Source organism: Anguilla anguilla, chromosome 11 (genome assembly GCF_013347855.1).
Source record: "Anguilla anguilla isolate fAngAng1 chromosome 11, fAngAng1.pri, whole genome shotgun sequence".
Taxonomy (NCBI): Eukaryota; Metazoa; Chordata; class Actinopteri; order Anguilliformes; family Anguillidae; genus Anguilla; species Anguilla anguilla.
Window position 1 is genome coordinate 3,232,900 of NC_049211.1, and position 14,304 is coordinate 3,247,203.

The 14,304-nt window shown below is 44.7% G+C and overlaps 1 protein-coding gene across 4 annotated transcripts in view; it reads right to left on the reverse strand.

Moving 5' to 3' along the window:
- LOC118207177 (neurofascin-like) overlaps positions 1-14,304 on the reverse strand; it is a 41,591-nt gene that overhangs the window by 23,909 nt on the left and 3,378 nt on the right. For 2 of the 4 annotated variants that reach the window (XM_035380503.1, XM_035380500.1), the window contains exons 1-2: positions 12,448-12,719; positions 502-667 (exon numbers count right to left, since the gene is read on the reverse strand). In XM_035380503.1, the coding sequence (XP_035236394.1) occupies positions 502-595 (94 nt within the window). In that variant the 5' untranslated portion in view covers positions 596-667; positions 12,448-12,719. Of the gene's footprint in view, positions 1-501; positions 668-12,447; positions 12,720-14,304 lie in introns of those variants that run through there. The other 2 variants (XM_035380502.1, XM_035380501.1) reach the window with 2 other exon arrangements.

Sequence of the window (14,304 nt, forward strand, 5' to 3'; positions counted from 1 at the left end):
TCAGACCTGCCGTCACCTGGATTATTCTCTTTGCAGGTTCACGTCTGCCATTAACCCATTAAGGAGTGAGATAGACCCACAATCTCTGATTAAACCACAATCAGACATGGTTGCTAACAGAAGTCTTATAAGTAGGTTTAAATAAGCTCAGATCTGTTTTCCTCATTTGTTTAACCCTTTAACATGTAAGATCACAAATATGCGATTAGAAACTGAACATTCTAATGCTGATGTCACAATCACTACTAGTAACTGAAAGCAGTGGAGTTCTAGAACACTGACTTAGAATTTTGAAAATTTTGACAACATTCCAAAAAAACCTGCTCTTCAAAGGGTTAATTTTTGACAAGCGGTAAAAAAAAATCAAGACTTTTTGTTTTGTTTTTCTTCCCAAAGTTTGGTGAGTTCATGGGTCAATAAAACAAAATTCGCCAAAGTGAGGCACAGCCCCTTCGGGACAGAGGCTAAGCAGAGGGGAGGAAAAGGGCAGCACAGACTTACAGTCCAGGGGGACCTCCATTGCGAACACGTCCTGCCAGAGCAACAGCAGAAGTCCCAATTCGGCCAACGCCCCTGCCCTGCCCTGCGGCACCATCTCTGGCCTGATTGGTCCTCTGTACGACCCCGATCACCCTCCAGTATGGGGTAGTTCACACCGTCCTAAGACCTGGAACGGAACCAAATAAAAAATAAAATAAAATAATAATAAAAAAATACAATATTCGCCTGAGGGACAAACACAAGCTTCTTGGATTAAAAAATATATGAGTGGGTCTTGACACAGAAGGGAAGGGAGTCAAATGACAGTGAAACTCAATTTTTATTTCAGCGACGTCGTACTTCATTTTGGTTATTGTATTTTTCTTCTTTTTTTTTTTATGAGGTCCTGAGTGGGTCATTTCTTCAAAAATTAATTTCTCAGGTTTGAACCGCGGTGGCATGCTGACAGACGGGGAATGAAAAATGAACGACCCTGTTTCTTTGAGACGGGGATTCGAGGGGAACTTTGAGACGTTTCGGAGAGCTGACGCACACAGGACAGGAAGTTAGCTTCCCAAGGCTAACGCTTTAAATGTGCGAATTTCTCTTAACGAGAAAGTCACTTTTGAACTGGGAGGATGCAGATCTGGGAAAAAAAAGGCCTTCAACAGATTGTCTGAATGTTTCCGCATCGGAATGAATCAGCGGGTAATTTCTAAAGCGCTCTTCTCTGGTTCTAAAAGAGCCCAGGTGGGGTTTGCCTCCCACACGTAAGAGTCGAAGTGGAAGGACCCCAGACAGGATGTGGTGACGACCAGAGCATCCCATTGTGTTTTGGTTCACCTGAGGTCAATGCTAACGGAAGTAGCGTCACCAGAAAATCATTTTTGAAATCGGTTGAAATTCAAAGCCCTAGCTGATGAATTCTTGAATGGAACACTGAATTTGACCGAGGGGGATGGGGGTGGGGGGTTGTTTGGGCTACAGACGGATTGTTGTCAGTATTGTTGACGATGTGCGGGAGAAGTGTACTTTTCAAATTTTCTATATATTTGAAGAGGAAATTTATCACCATTATGGGCAGGGAGGTCCCCGGGACCATCGCTTTCCTCCCTACGTTGTGGTCAGTACTGCGACACTGCCGTTCACAGAGGTACAGAGCACCATGCACCACAGACCGAGTCTCCATTACAGACAGCCGCTTGTTTAATGGGGAAAGGCTGCGCTCTACAAAAGCCACATCCTGTCTAATGTTTTTTAAAATTGTCTTTTTCAGATAAATCGTTGTGTCCATATCGTTCCTCAAAAAGAACTGGCCGAAGAGTTCTAGGATCACAGGATGACTACTACTCACACTATTACTAAAATCAATAAAAAAACAAGGCAAAAACATCTATTGTTTTGTTCTCACAGAACATTCTCTCGAACCTGGCACCTCAATGTATTCATCTGCGTCTCCGATTGTTTTCTCACCAAGAGTTCAGTGACAACAATTCACCCTGCCCCATCTCCAAATATTTCCCTGCCCCCCATTTCCCACAAAGGGTCCCATTGTCACACAATGGACACGGTGGAGGAGGCACATGGCCCCTCTCCAACCTGGAGCCCTGTCCCATTCAGAGGAAAAGAACTCACCCCCCTCACCCCCCCTCTCCACCGCAGCCCCCCCCCCCCCCCCCCCCCCCCCCCCCGGAAACGCGTGCCCAGGCTGGCTTCACGATCACACCCAACAGGGATCTGGCTCGAATGCCGCATGGGGGAGGGCAGGACGACACAACATCCTGCTGCAATCCACATGGCCTCTGGGGGGCGCCCCTCAAATGCTGAGCCAAATATATCTGTCTGTTACCATTTCTCGCAATGCCTCAGTGATCCACATGGGTTTAACGTGCGATTTCGGATGTCATTTTCAGGTATTTTTTGACCCGTTTGGCTTTCCATACTAGGAAAGGAGGCAAGGAAAGGAAGCAAGGAGGTACCTAATTAAGCAGTTGAAAGCACCCTTATTTTACCACGTTTCATCCTTTCCTTGCGTCCTGTCCTCGCTTCCTAAACCTCCACCCCACTGTGTACACAAGGAAAGGAAGTGGGGAAAGGGCAGGAGGATAGAAGAATTGAGGAAATGTGTATTAGGAAAATGGAATGTCCTTGTTCGGTCGAACGTCAGTTTGAAGCCACACCAATTACAGACGTGGCAGATGGGGAGAGGTACATCTATGGGTCAAACATTTATAAATCACACATTTGGGGGGAAAAAAATACATCCACAAAGGATGCACTCGTGTTTCCTTGCTCAAGCATCCTCCTGTAGCTTCCTAGCTCCTTGCTCCTAGCTCTTTCAAGGAGCGTTTAACAGGTTGGAATTTTCTTAAAGATGGAAGACCTCGACCGATTTCCGGGTCAAGTCGAGGACCGAGGAGACAAGGACAGATAAAATAAGATATTGGAAAGAACCCCAACAGAAGCACACAACTGCCCAAGCTGCCGATTTGGCCCAGCAGAACAATTCCCACGGAAATAACCTGGCAGAAATAGAGGTTATTGGGAAAGAAGGTTTTTATGACAACGTTGGCTTTTCTTTGGTTGCGTTCAAGTCCTTAATTAAGAATAACAATGACAGAGATGGGAAATGGATGATAAAGCCTGACGAGGAGGCTCATTCTACTGAAGGAAGGTCATTACTAATGACCAAGTGGATTATAAACGGGCAAGAAAATGTAATTATGCAGAAAGTAAAAAAGCAGACAAATCGATCTGATGTGAAGACACACTGCTTCTGTTATTTCTATTAACAAAGATTCACAGGCATTTAAGAAGACAGCTAAATTCCAGCAAAGAAAAAGCATGCAGGTAACTAACATAGTCCCCACTAGTACACAAACACACACACACACACACACACATCAACAATCACAATGAACTGCAGCATTGTGCACTTCATTCTTCCTTAAATCTGAATAACAATTAAAAGCAATACTTAGTCTTGCTATTCAAAACCACAGATTGTCAAGTTTGTGACCATTAAAACTAACTTGCCACACTGAGAGTGAAGATAAAGTGTAATGCTTGTGTCTGCTGTTAAGTCAGTGTTGATTTAATTTTTAAAAATACAACAAAAAAAGTTATTTATATGGCATTTATCAAAACATAGTGCTGTACAATAAAAATGAACAACTAAGAAGCAATTTCAGGGATAAATGTATACATTTCCCCCATTGCTCATATGACTTTATCATATGCATAGTTATCACAATTATTATTTATTATTAGCATGTATTAGGCCACATTGCATTTTGCAAAGCCTTTAAGAAGCATGTATAGTACCTACATAGCCACAGCAGAACACGTTTATAAGGAATTCATTCATAAGCTCAAGTGACATCATGTATGATGTCATTGGTGTAAGAGCCCATGACAAAGCTTCTCACATGCCTCTTGGAGCCACGGAACACTGACAACTAACGTACCGGATGTGGGTGGCAGTGTGGTATAATGGTTAGGTTTCTGTGCTGATAACCTAAAGGTTGCAGGTTCTATTCCCTGTTGGGACACTGGGGTACAGCACCCATCCTGAACTGCTTCAGTGCGATATATATCCCGCTGTGCGAGTGGATCATTTATTAATTTTTTTCAGAAGAAATGACGGAGAATGGATGGATCGTTTAGACCCGGGCAGAACTGCAGGTGGATTGCTCCCTGAAATGGCATCTCTGGGTTTGGATAAGGGTAATTGATAATAAAACCGAACAAACAAAGTCCCAGACTGTCACAGGAAATGGAAAATGTTTACAAGACACAGCCTGGTAAAACTCACGTAGTCCCTCTCTAGCCATCCATCCACCCATTATCTATACCCGCTTATCCATCCATTATCTATACACTCTCATCCATCCATTACCCATACCTGTTTATCTAGCTATTATCTATACCTGTCTATCCATCCATTATCTATACCCGCTTATCCATTCATCATCTATACCGCTTATCCATCCATTATCTATACCTGCTTATCCATCCATTATCTATACCCGCTTAGCCATTCATCATCTATACCCGCGTATCCATCCATTATCTATACCTGCTTATCCATCCATTATCTATATATGTTTATTCTCGCCTGCTTGTATTATGCAAAATATACAGGCCTGCAAAGACTACACCCCCCCTCCCACAGAGCTGACCCTATGAGAAGTGTGCTGCTCAGTGCTGCTCAGTGCTGCTCAGTGCTATCGTGTGTGAGGGTGAGCTGGTCAGTGTGACAGTCACATTAGAATCACAACCACAGATTGCACACAGAAACACACACCTCTTCTTCACATGTATACTCATCCACACTTCCCTTCTCCCCCCATCTCCCCATCTCTCTTTCTCTCTCCCTCCCTCCCTCTCACTCTCTCCCTGTGTCTCTCTCTCTCTCGTTCGCTAACTCTCTCCCTCCTACTCTACGTTTAATGAAAACCCACTTCAGAGTTAGCTTTCTGCAAACTGAATTGCAATCTTTTGAGTCAGGCTTCGCTGAAAGGGGGGAAATAAATTGGGTGTTTTGTGAAACGGAGTTGGAAGACAAACTTTTAATGGCGTTTGGAGAATCAGCAGAACAGAGTTAAATTGAGTTCTCTTCCACTTTCGCCTGTCTTCTCTTGCTTAATTTATATATATATATATATATATATATATGAGTATGCCTACTGTATACTGCTTTTCCAACACTCCTGGTTTAAATAAGGTTAACAGTAAGGTTTCAAAAAGGCAAAAAGCAAAAAAACTGTCTCCACTCAAATTCAAAATTCCAATCCAAAATGACAAGATACTGTGTTTCCAAAGCACAGAAAAGAGTATGCATAGTTGAATGCGTAGGTCATCACCTCCCTTTCTTTCTTTCCTTCTCTCTATTCCCTCCATCTTTCTATTTCCTTGCTCTCTCTCTTTTCTCTCTCCACCTCTCTCTGTCTCTCACAGATCCTGTCTCTGTGTCTTGGCCTCTTATAAATAATTCATGACCTTAAAACTTCAAACCTCCCACTAACACATGCACTATGCATGCATAAAACACACACACACATGCATGCACACACACACACACACACACACACACGCATGCACACATACATACATGCCTGCATGCACACACACACACACACACACACACATGCGCACACATGCACACATGCACAAGAACACACATACACTCACTCGCATGCACACACACACACACATAATCTGAGGTACCCCTCCAGCACTTCAGTCAATACCATGTTAACAACATTGAAATGTCTCAAACATGCAATTACAACAAAGATCGATAATGAATGCGACCTGCAGTCGACCGGACCAGCAAGAGAACAAGGGAAATGGTCAGAAAGGACAAAGGACACACAACAAGAAGCAAACTGTTCCGTCAAATGTAAAATGAATAACCATAACAGCATCGATTGTGGAATTTGTCATATGGTGCCGTAAATATTCACTCTCTCTGGGAAACTGCGCCAGAGAGAAGTTCAGAGACATGTTGAAATTCAGCCCCCAGGCTGTGTTACATCATTAGTATCAAACTGGATCAGATCCATCTGTCCTCTTGGACTGAACGCAGAGTATCCTAAAATGAAATCCATGATGTTTATGACATCTATAAAACACACACATACACGCACACACACATACACACATGCACACAGATACACAAACACATGCACTCATGCACGCACACACACATACACACATATACACACAGACAAAATCTGTGTGTACATGTGTGTCATGGTGTGTTTATGATTTTTTTTTATTATTTCATTTTAATTATGACATGAAAAATGCATGAAAATAAGCAGTATCATTTATTTTTATTATATTATATACTGTTATATTCTAGTTTAAACTGTGTCTCCAAATCAATCAATATCATGAAGATGCAAAAACTGTGAATGCACTCGGACTTTTTACTTTACTAAGTCTCATAGTTAATTCCCTTGCGGGAAATTCCCTTGAAAATATTTTCACTGCAACATTTTTTTGTCATTCAAGATAATCGCATGTAATAATACCAAAAAAAAACAAAAAACCACTCAGCCTAGTCTCTGTAGGATTTAGCTGATTTAATGAGGTCAAAGGTCAAGCCACATGCCTTGGCTTGTATCGCAGTATTAGGTTGCATTATCAAAAATAACAGCACAAATCTTTTTTCTGATTTTATAAACATTGTGAGCCATTACACTTTATACTCATTACACATGTATATAATTAAGCTATGATAATAAATATGATAATACAACTTAATATACTTGAAGCTGAATTTTAAAAAATAGCTTATGGCAAATGCGGTACTTTGTGTTCTACTGTGTGTCAGAACAAAATAGGACAGAGCAAAGGTTGGTCACGCCTCAGTCTGCTGACTCAAAGTCTGGAGATTCATAACTCATAGAGGCGGAGTATAATTGAATATCGCATCAATCCGTGTTTACCACAGATCAATTCACAAAACGCTTTTTCTTTCACTGAGAACAACGATTAACATGCTTTCAACGTCCTACTCTATTCTTGTGACTTTCCTTTTCGTCAAAGACAATTGTTCAAATGACAAACTTGGTCACCCTCAATCTATAAACAAAAAAAAAAATGTCTGGCATTCTTGTTGTTTGCTGACGTCCATTGTGTGGGCTGCATTGTGTGACATTTGAAAAAGAAAAAGAAGAAAAAAAACAAAGAACTAGAGTGAATGAAATGTTTGTTTGGTTTGTCACGGATTCTCGTGGAACACAAAGCCTCCATCTACAGCGCGCGGTACTTTTAGAACTCATTTTAACCAAATGTTTTTTAAAGTTAAAAAATGTTTGTTTAAAAGCTGAGCACATGCCATAAGATCTTCCAGAAGCAGGAATAATGTTACAATTTTATGTATAGTTACGCTTTTATAAGTTAACATCTTGCAGTACGCGTGTTCATAAGTGAGGCAGAGCGTCCTTTCCAGCGGGAATGACCTGTAGGGAGGAGGTCAGAGGTCGGTAATCTTGGGTTCTGAAAGTTGGAGCGGACACAGGCCAATCGAAAAGGGCACCGGTGGCAGTGCCAGGGCAGCGGTGGCAGTGCCAGGCCGAAGTGGGAGTACCATCCGGGAGATCGGAGAGAGGGTGGGGCTGACAGCGCAGGGTTAGAGCTATTACATTAAATTCCTGCATTTAGCACATGATCTCCTCTAGAGCAACTAGAGATTAGCGAGTTTACATACTGATTTTTTCAACATTTTTTTCATGCATTCCATTTGTGGAGAGGCAACTCTGGGGCACATTATAATAGGATGGTAAAAGTTTTCGGGGGGGGGGGGGGGGGGGGGGGGGGGGAATGTTTGGGGGAGGTGGCATGACCAAGGCCTACAGGTGATATCAGAAATCCTGCAAACCCCAGATCAGAGAGAAGAAGAAAAACGAGGGTGGAAGTAAAGGATGGTTTTTAGGAGGGAGGGGGAGAGTAAGAGAGATGGAGAGAGGGATGGAGGGGGGGAGAGAGGGGGGAAAAGGAGAAAGACGGGAAGAGAGAAAAGGAGAAAGATAAAGAGAGGGAGAGTATGGGGCAGGGAGAGAAGGAGATTAGAGAGGGGGACATGGAGAGAGGGAGAGTAGAGGGAGAGAGTGGAAGAGAGAGAGAGAGAGGGAGAAGGAGAAAGAGGGGATGAGCATGAGAAGGGGTGAGCAGATGGAAAGACTGAAGGCCAGGGTAAAGCAGTGAAATCCCCCGGAGCACAGTGTGAGGACAGATCTGAATGCAGAAGCAGGGGGGATGTGGTCAGATCAGACCCAGCAGCCCCACAGGCCTGCTCTTCTTCTCTTCTGTGGGGGGGGGGGGGGGGGGGGCGAGGGGGAGCCTGGAAGAAGATGGACCTGGGGGGGGGGGGGGGTGGAGGACAAACAAACGCAGAAATAGAAGGAGAAGGAGAAAGAGGAGGAGGAAGGGAGGGAGGGAGGGAGGGGGGAGGAAGGAGGAGGAAGAAGGGGGGGGGCAGTCATGGCCCCATACTAGAGTGTGGAGAGATTTGGGGGTGCCAGAGGTCTGGGGGTGTCAGCCGGGCATGTAAGAGGTGCACCAGAGAGTTAAAGGGATGGTAGGATGGATTAGGACAGATCTCATTTGGCTATTTTCTCCCTCTCTCTCCCTGGTGGAGAATAGGTAACTCAAAGATCTCAAGATTGGCTTATTGAGACAGGTAGGATCATGTGGCAATAGCCCAGGCTTGGCCAGGATTGGTTAATTAGTCATGAGGACTGGGCATGAGAATGTGGAATCAATCCAAGCACTTGATTGGCTGATTGATTGAGCATTGTGTGAGCAGGCATGAGAATCTAGCAAGAAGGAGGGCTTTTGATTGGTGCTGAGTGGTTGACTGATTAGCCAGGAGGGTATAAGAGCTGAGTTAAAGGGTTCGGCGATGGTTTTGAGCAGAAAGTTTGCGCGTGTGTGTGTGTGAGAGGGGAATTGTCGATGAGAGACAGGAATGAGACTGTTCAAGGCCAAGTTAAGCAGAATGTTCTGGGAGAGATGAAATTGAGTCTGTGAGATTGGTTGCAAGTTAGGAGCTGGCTGATGTGATTTAGTCTTTTTTTCATTGGTGGGCCAGAAAACTAGTGATTTGTCACAAGCAATTCGGTTTTATTTGCTGTGCAGAAGGCAGCTGATCCATCTTGTAGTCTAGTCAGCTCTGCAGTTCACCCTCCAGGTGAGTAACTAAAGGAGGGAAACCTGAGTAATGAGGACAGCACAGTGGTGCAGTGGATAGCAAGAAGTCCCACGTTCAAATCCTGCCGAGACAGTTTCCTGTGTGGAGTTTACATGTTCTCCTCATCTACATGTGGAGTTTCTTCCCACAGTCCAAATCCTGTGATTTGACAGGCCACCTTTTGAGTCTGCCTGTCAACCAATGCATGCTGGGATAGGTTCTAGCACCCCCACCCCCTGCTTATGACCAGGGATAGGCAGATAAGCAGGTTTGACAACGGATGGAACCTGGCCATTAATCGCATAGCCTCTGTGGGTTACTGGCAAGATATTTCGAGGTGTTCGATCTCTCTTCATTTCTCTGCATTGCATTTCAACCAAAGGGTTTGTTGAATTTTCCACATTCTGTAAGGGTACTGCGATCTTTTACTGGCTAAAACAACGAGGAGTGTAAAAATTCACGCTGCTCTTTGAAATGGAAATGCTTATCAACCCGATGGAAGCGGGGCGTTCCAAGAACATGGATTTGCTCGATTAGATTATCATGGAGATTGAAGAACAGAAAAGGGCTGTTGAGCACACTCCCGCCATCCCGCCAAACTGCTCTAAGCTGAAGTAACGTTATCTGGAAATGAAAACCGATAAAACCAGACCTGTTACCAAGACTCATTCTTAGAGAGTCACTGATATAACCCACTCGCTCTCGGTGGGCTTGGTGAAAAGTGTTTCGAAGCCTGTGAAGTGTAGTTTGTGAGGGCTGCCATGTACAATTTGGAATCAGAGACTGGACAGTAGGGACAAAGGGGAACCCTTATATGGGCATGAAGTCCGGTCATCCACCAAGTGCATGAGACAGTGACTCAGCAGCGATGCAAACTGTCCCTGATTTGTCCACAAAAATATTACAATCTATGGGGAAAATACCTCAGCCTACAGATCGATATCCCATTCATAACACAAAATCCCCGTCTTTATTATATGAAATGACTGTAAATGGGGGAGATTACTGCAGAATGGGGATTACTCAACATTCTGAGTGGGCAAAAAATCATGCTTCATTCTTCAAAAAAAATGTTTCTGTCTTTGCATTTTCCAAGGTATGGGACAAAACAAAGTCAAGAATGGAGTTAATATAAAATGTCAGTTAAAATTATACTTTGCATGAATTGCTTGACGGGTTCTTGAAGCATCATTGAGAGTGAAGATCATGCGGCTGTATTACAATTGCAAATTAGGAAAAACCTGCATAAATCAATTTCCCCTGAAAATGTATGTACTTAAATTATGCTTCATAGGGGGGGGGAAACTGGAACTGGTCATATTGCATGTGCCTGGTGTCCCTGTGCTTCTAGAGTGTGCATTGTGTGAAGATTAATCCACGCTTGTGGATACAGACATTTGAGCATTCAGCGATGTACTGCTGCTTAAAATGATGTCATCCTCATGTTGTAATGCTGTTATGAGGCCCTTATGAAGGGCTATGAAGTCATAATGAATGTATTTCGTGGTATGCTCGCACACTGAACTAAGAAGTTCGTTCACTATCAAGAGCAGAACAAAATTTTATACTGGACCTGGTAGTTCACAAAAAATAAGACTTAAAATGAAGGGGGAAAAAAGGATGACTTAACATCTGTATCAATTATCTACAGTGTATATATAACCCAAAACCTGACAGCTTAAGATCATTGTTACATTTTGCTTGCAGTGACATCTTGTGAGTTTCATGCACACACACACACACACACACACACACACACACACACACACACAAAGAAATGTGCAGCGTTCTGAAAACGCAGGGATATTGATTGTGACATTCAATTCAGGTTTGAGTTGAGGTGCCTGTACTGATTTGCAAAGCCTGTCCAGATGTGTGATATTTCCAAACGAGCAATCCGCTGGGACGAGGACTGGATCGACGCGACCCCCGTTAGCAAAATAAAAAACGAGACGCCCAGAACGAAGGGCGCAATGGTGACCGACAGGCTGGTTTAGAGTCGCGTGCGTTTTCGCACCTGCCAGCCGGATGAAAGCCGAAACATTTGGGCAGTGCCCAGGTGAATGTGATTTTGGGACCTGATGCACACGCTGTCAGCGAGCCACATCATTACTGGACACTTGGCACGCTAACCAACTGCCCAGATTGTAGGCTCACATAATTTCACCACCACCATGTTAATAGTAGTCAGCTAACCCATATTACTAATAGCAGTTGCTTTTTTTTAACTCTAAGGTCTAACATCACAAATATGTGATTAGAATGTTCTAAACTGAACATTCTAATGCTGATGTCACAGTCACTGCTGGTGACTGAGAGCAGCGGAGTTCTAGAACACTGACTTGGAATTTTGAAAAAAACATTCCAAGGAACCTGCTCTTCAAAGAGCTAAAAAGAGGGATGCTGCGGACACTCATTCAGTAAAGTTTCAAGGTACGACAGCAAGCAGAGTGTTTGTGTTTAATGCCTCCGTGTATCACTGTCTGGCTCATATATTGGGTCAACAACATTTTAAATAAATAGACATAGTGTCAGTGAAAATGACGCACAAACCTTGCCAAATGAAGTTAAGCATGTTCATTGGTCGGTTGAGGCAAAGAGCGACAATCAATCTCGAGACTAAACTTAAGGCAACAAATGGTTGGCTTCTTAACAGGTGATTCTATAAGGAGATGTATACAAAAATCAACCGTGTACTTTTTATGGATGTGCTGTTTGCTTGTTGACTAGGCTGAGATGGTGAGATGGCTGGCCATCTACCGTATCACTGAAATAACTGTGTACTTGCAAGTCAGCAGTGATGCATGATGCAGAGTCAGATGTGTAATCCAATCACAGTGCTCTCAAGTTGATTGGCAGAGGTATAATCCAGTTAAAATTTAGTTATAACAGACTTGCTTATTAAAGAAGTTTTTCACTGTTGTCTGAACTGACAGTTTTTTTTTTTTGAATGTCTCCAAAAAATAGTTGCATGATAGTTGTAACTATCCAAAGTTCACATGAAAAGTAGCTAGCTGATTGGCTGACTGCACCATCACATTCAACCCAGAAGTGAAACAGATGGCTACAAACAAACATGAGGCCAGACAGAGCAACAACAAACAATTTAACAACAACAGCCACTTGAAACCGCTTCCTTCTGCATTCAGCATTTCCTGGTCTGTTACCTTGATACAGGTATGCATACAGCTGTCTATTTATTATCACAACAGCTGGCAAATCTCTCGTATGGCAGAACAGCTCAGAATCCACCTTGAACTCACCTTTACTCACGCACTCTCTGCCTTCCTCAGGTAGGTTTTCCGGCAGGTAGGCGGGGTCCTGCTAGGTGAGTGCTCGTGTAGCAGCGGTTCCACAGGTGTGCGTTCCGTTATACGTCCTCAAAAAGGGAGAAACTGTGGGCGGAGCAGCGGGGCCTCGTAACCGTGGAGACGAAATAAAGTTCCGTGTGTGTTTTCTTAATTCCGTGAGCTCTTGTGCGAGAGAGAGAGAGAGAGAGCTTGTTTGGCGTCGTACTGCGAGAGCGGCTTCTCTCTCACACGGGAAAGGCAGTGGTACACGCGCGCACACACACACACGCACACACACATAGGCTCGCTTGGGGCACTCTCCAGACTCAACAGAGGCCACCGGCGTGGGAGACAAAAGCCATTTCAGCCAACCCCCCCCCTCCCCCCCGGACTCTGGAGGGAAAGTGGGCGGGGAGGAATTCTGGAGCAATCGTTATTCGCACGTACAGCCTATACTTGCTCTTCAGTGGAAAAACGGGAGGCCTAACCTGCACTGTTAGCAACCTACGTCATCGCACAGTACACAATGATCCAGGAGGTACTAATGTGGGGTGGGGGCATGGGGGGGGGGGGGGGGGGGTTGAAACAATAGCTAACCCTTCAGTGCACAATAACTGCAAAAAACAACAGAAGTACTTCACAAACGCGGGTGCCACCCCCCTCCCCCCCACACACAATGACGAATAGAACTTGAGTCATTCCACGTGGGGACAGGCGGAGAAGCACAGAAAGCACGTTGAGGCTAAAGCGTCCTCATCCCAGGGGCCTTTGACATCACCAGTCCTCGCCTTACGCAGTGCCATGCTCCAGATCGCACAGCGTGGGACCCGCACAGTGTGGGACCCGCACGCTGGGGACGAACCGGATCGACCCACCCACCCACCTCCACCCCTGGTCTGGGACAAGAAAGGCTGTCTCTGTCTGAGACCCCAGCCTCCGTCCCCCGCCCCCGCCCCCTGCACGTGTGCCCTACGCTGGGTACGGAGCAGATGTGAAGTGGGGAATCTCTGCGGGGGGGGGGGGGGGCGGACCTGAGGGCCTGACTTTGTATTGAGGTAGACATTACATTACAGCGAGCTAGCCGCTAGCATCCAGGGCTCGTTTAGCACAGAAAACTAAATAAATAAAATGGCGTTGTGCGATCGGGGATCTGCGAGACGCAGTCACGTCACCTCCGTTTCTCGAGGCTGCAATGGAGGAACTGCAATTTCATTCAAACAACATGTCTTTTTCCGAAAAACGGGCACTGGTCCAGTTTGAGAGACTGCTCTGTTACCTTCGTTCCCTGGCCTCCCGTAGCTTCAGTGGTCACGAGCGTGAGCGTACACGAAAACACATGAACAGGTGAGCGTTCAGATTCCATAGGCTGTGAGAATACATGGGTCTACGCCATCAGTTCTGAAGAGGCCCAAACTCCTAGAAAGTACATGACACGCCTTTTTGCAGTCTCTCTTTCGTGAAGCAATGTATAACCTGTTGTGCTGTTATGCAATGGTTTAATTTGGGGAATTTGATTTTGGGACTTTTTCTCTCTACTGTTTGAGTTTTATTCCCTCAGGCCTGGTTTCTGCCCAATTTTCTTTTTACAAAGCGCTCTATCACATAAATTGAACTGAATTGGTTCACAAACTGGGGTTCTTCGTTTTGTAACGTCCATGCTCTGGCTGAGATTTAGCTCGCAGGCAGGTGCATTGTGGGGGGGGGGGGGGGGGAGGTGTGGTGCAGGCAGAGACACAGACATAGTGGGAGGAACCCAGATTTGAAAAACACAGGTCCTGTTGTTTTGAGGACTGGGGGTGTGAAGAAGGAGGGCTGTGTGAGTTTGGCCAG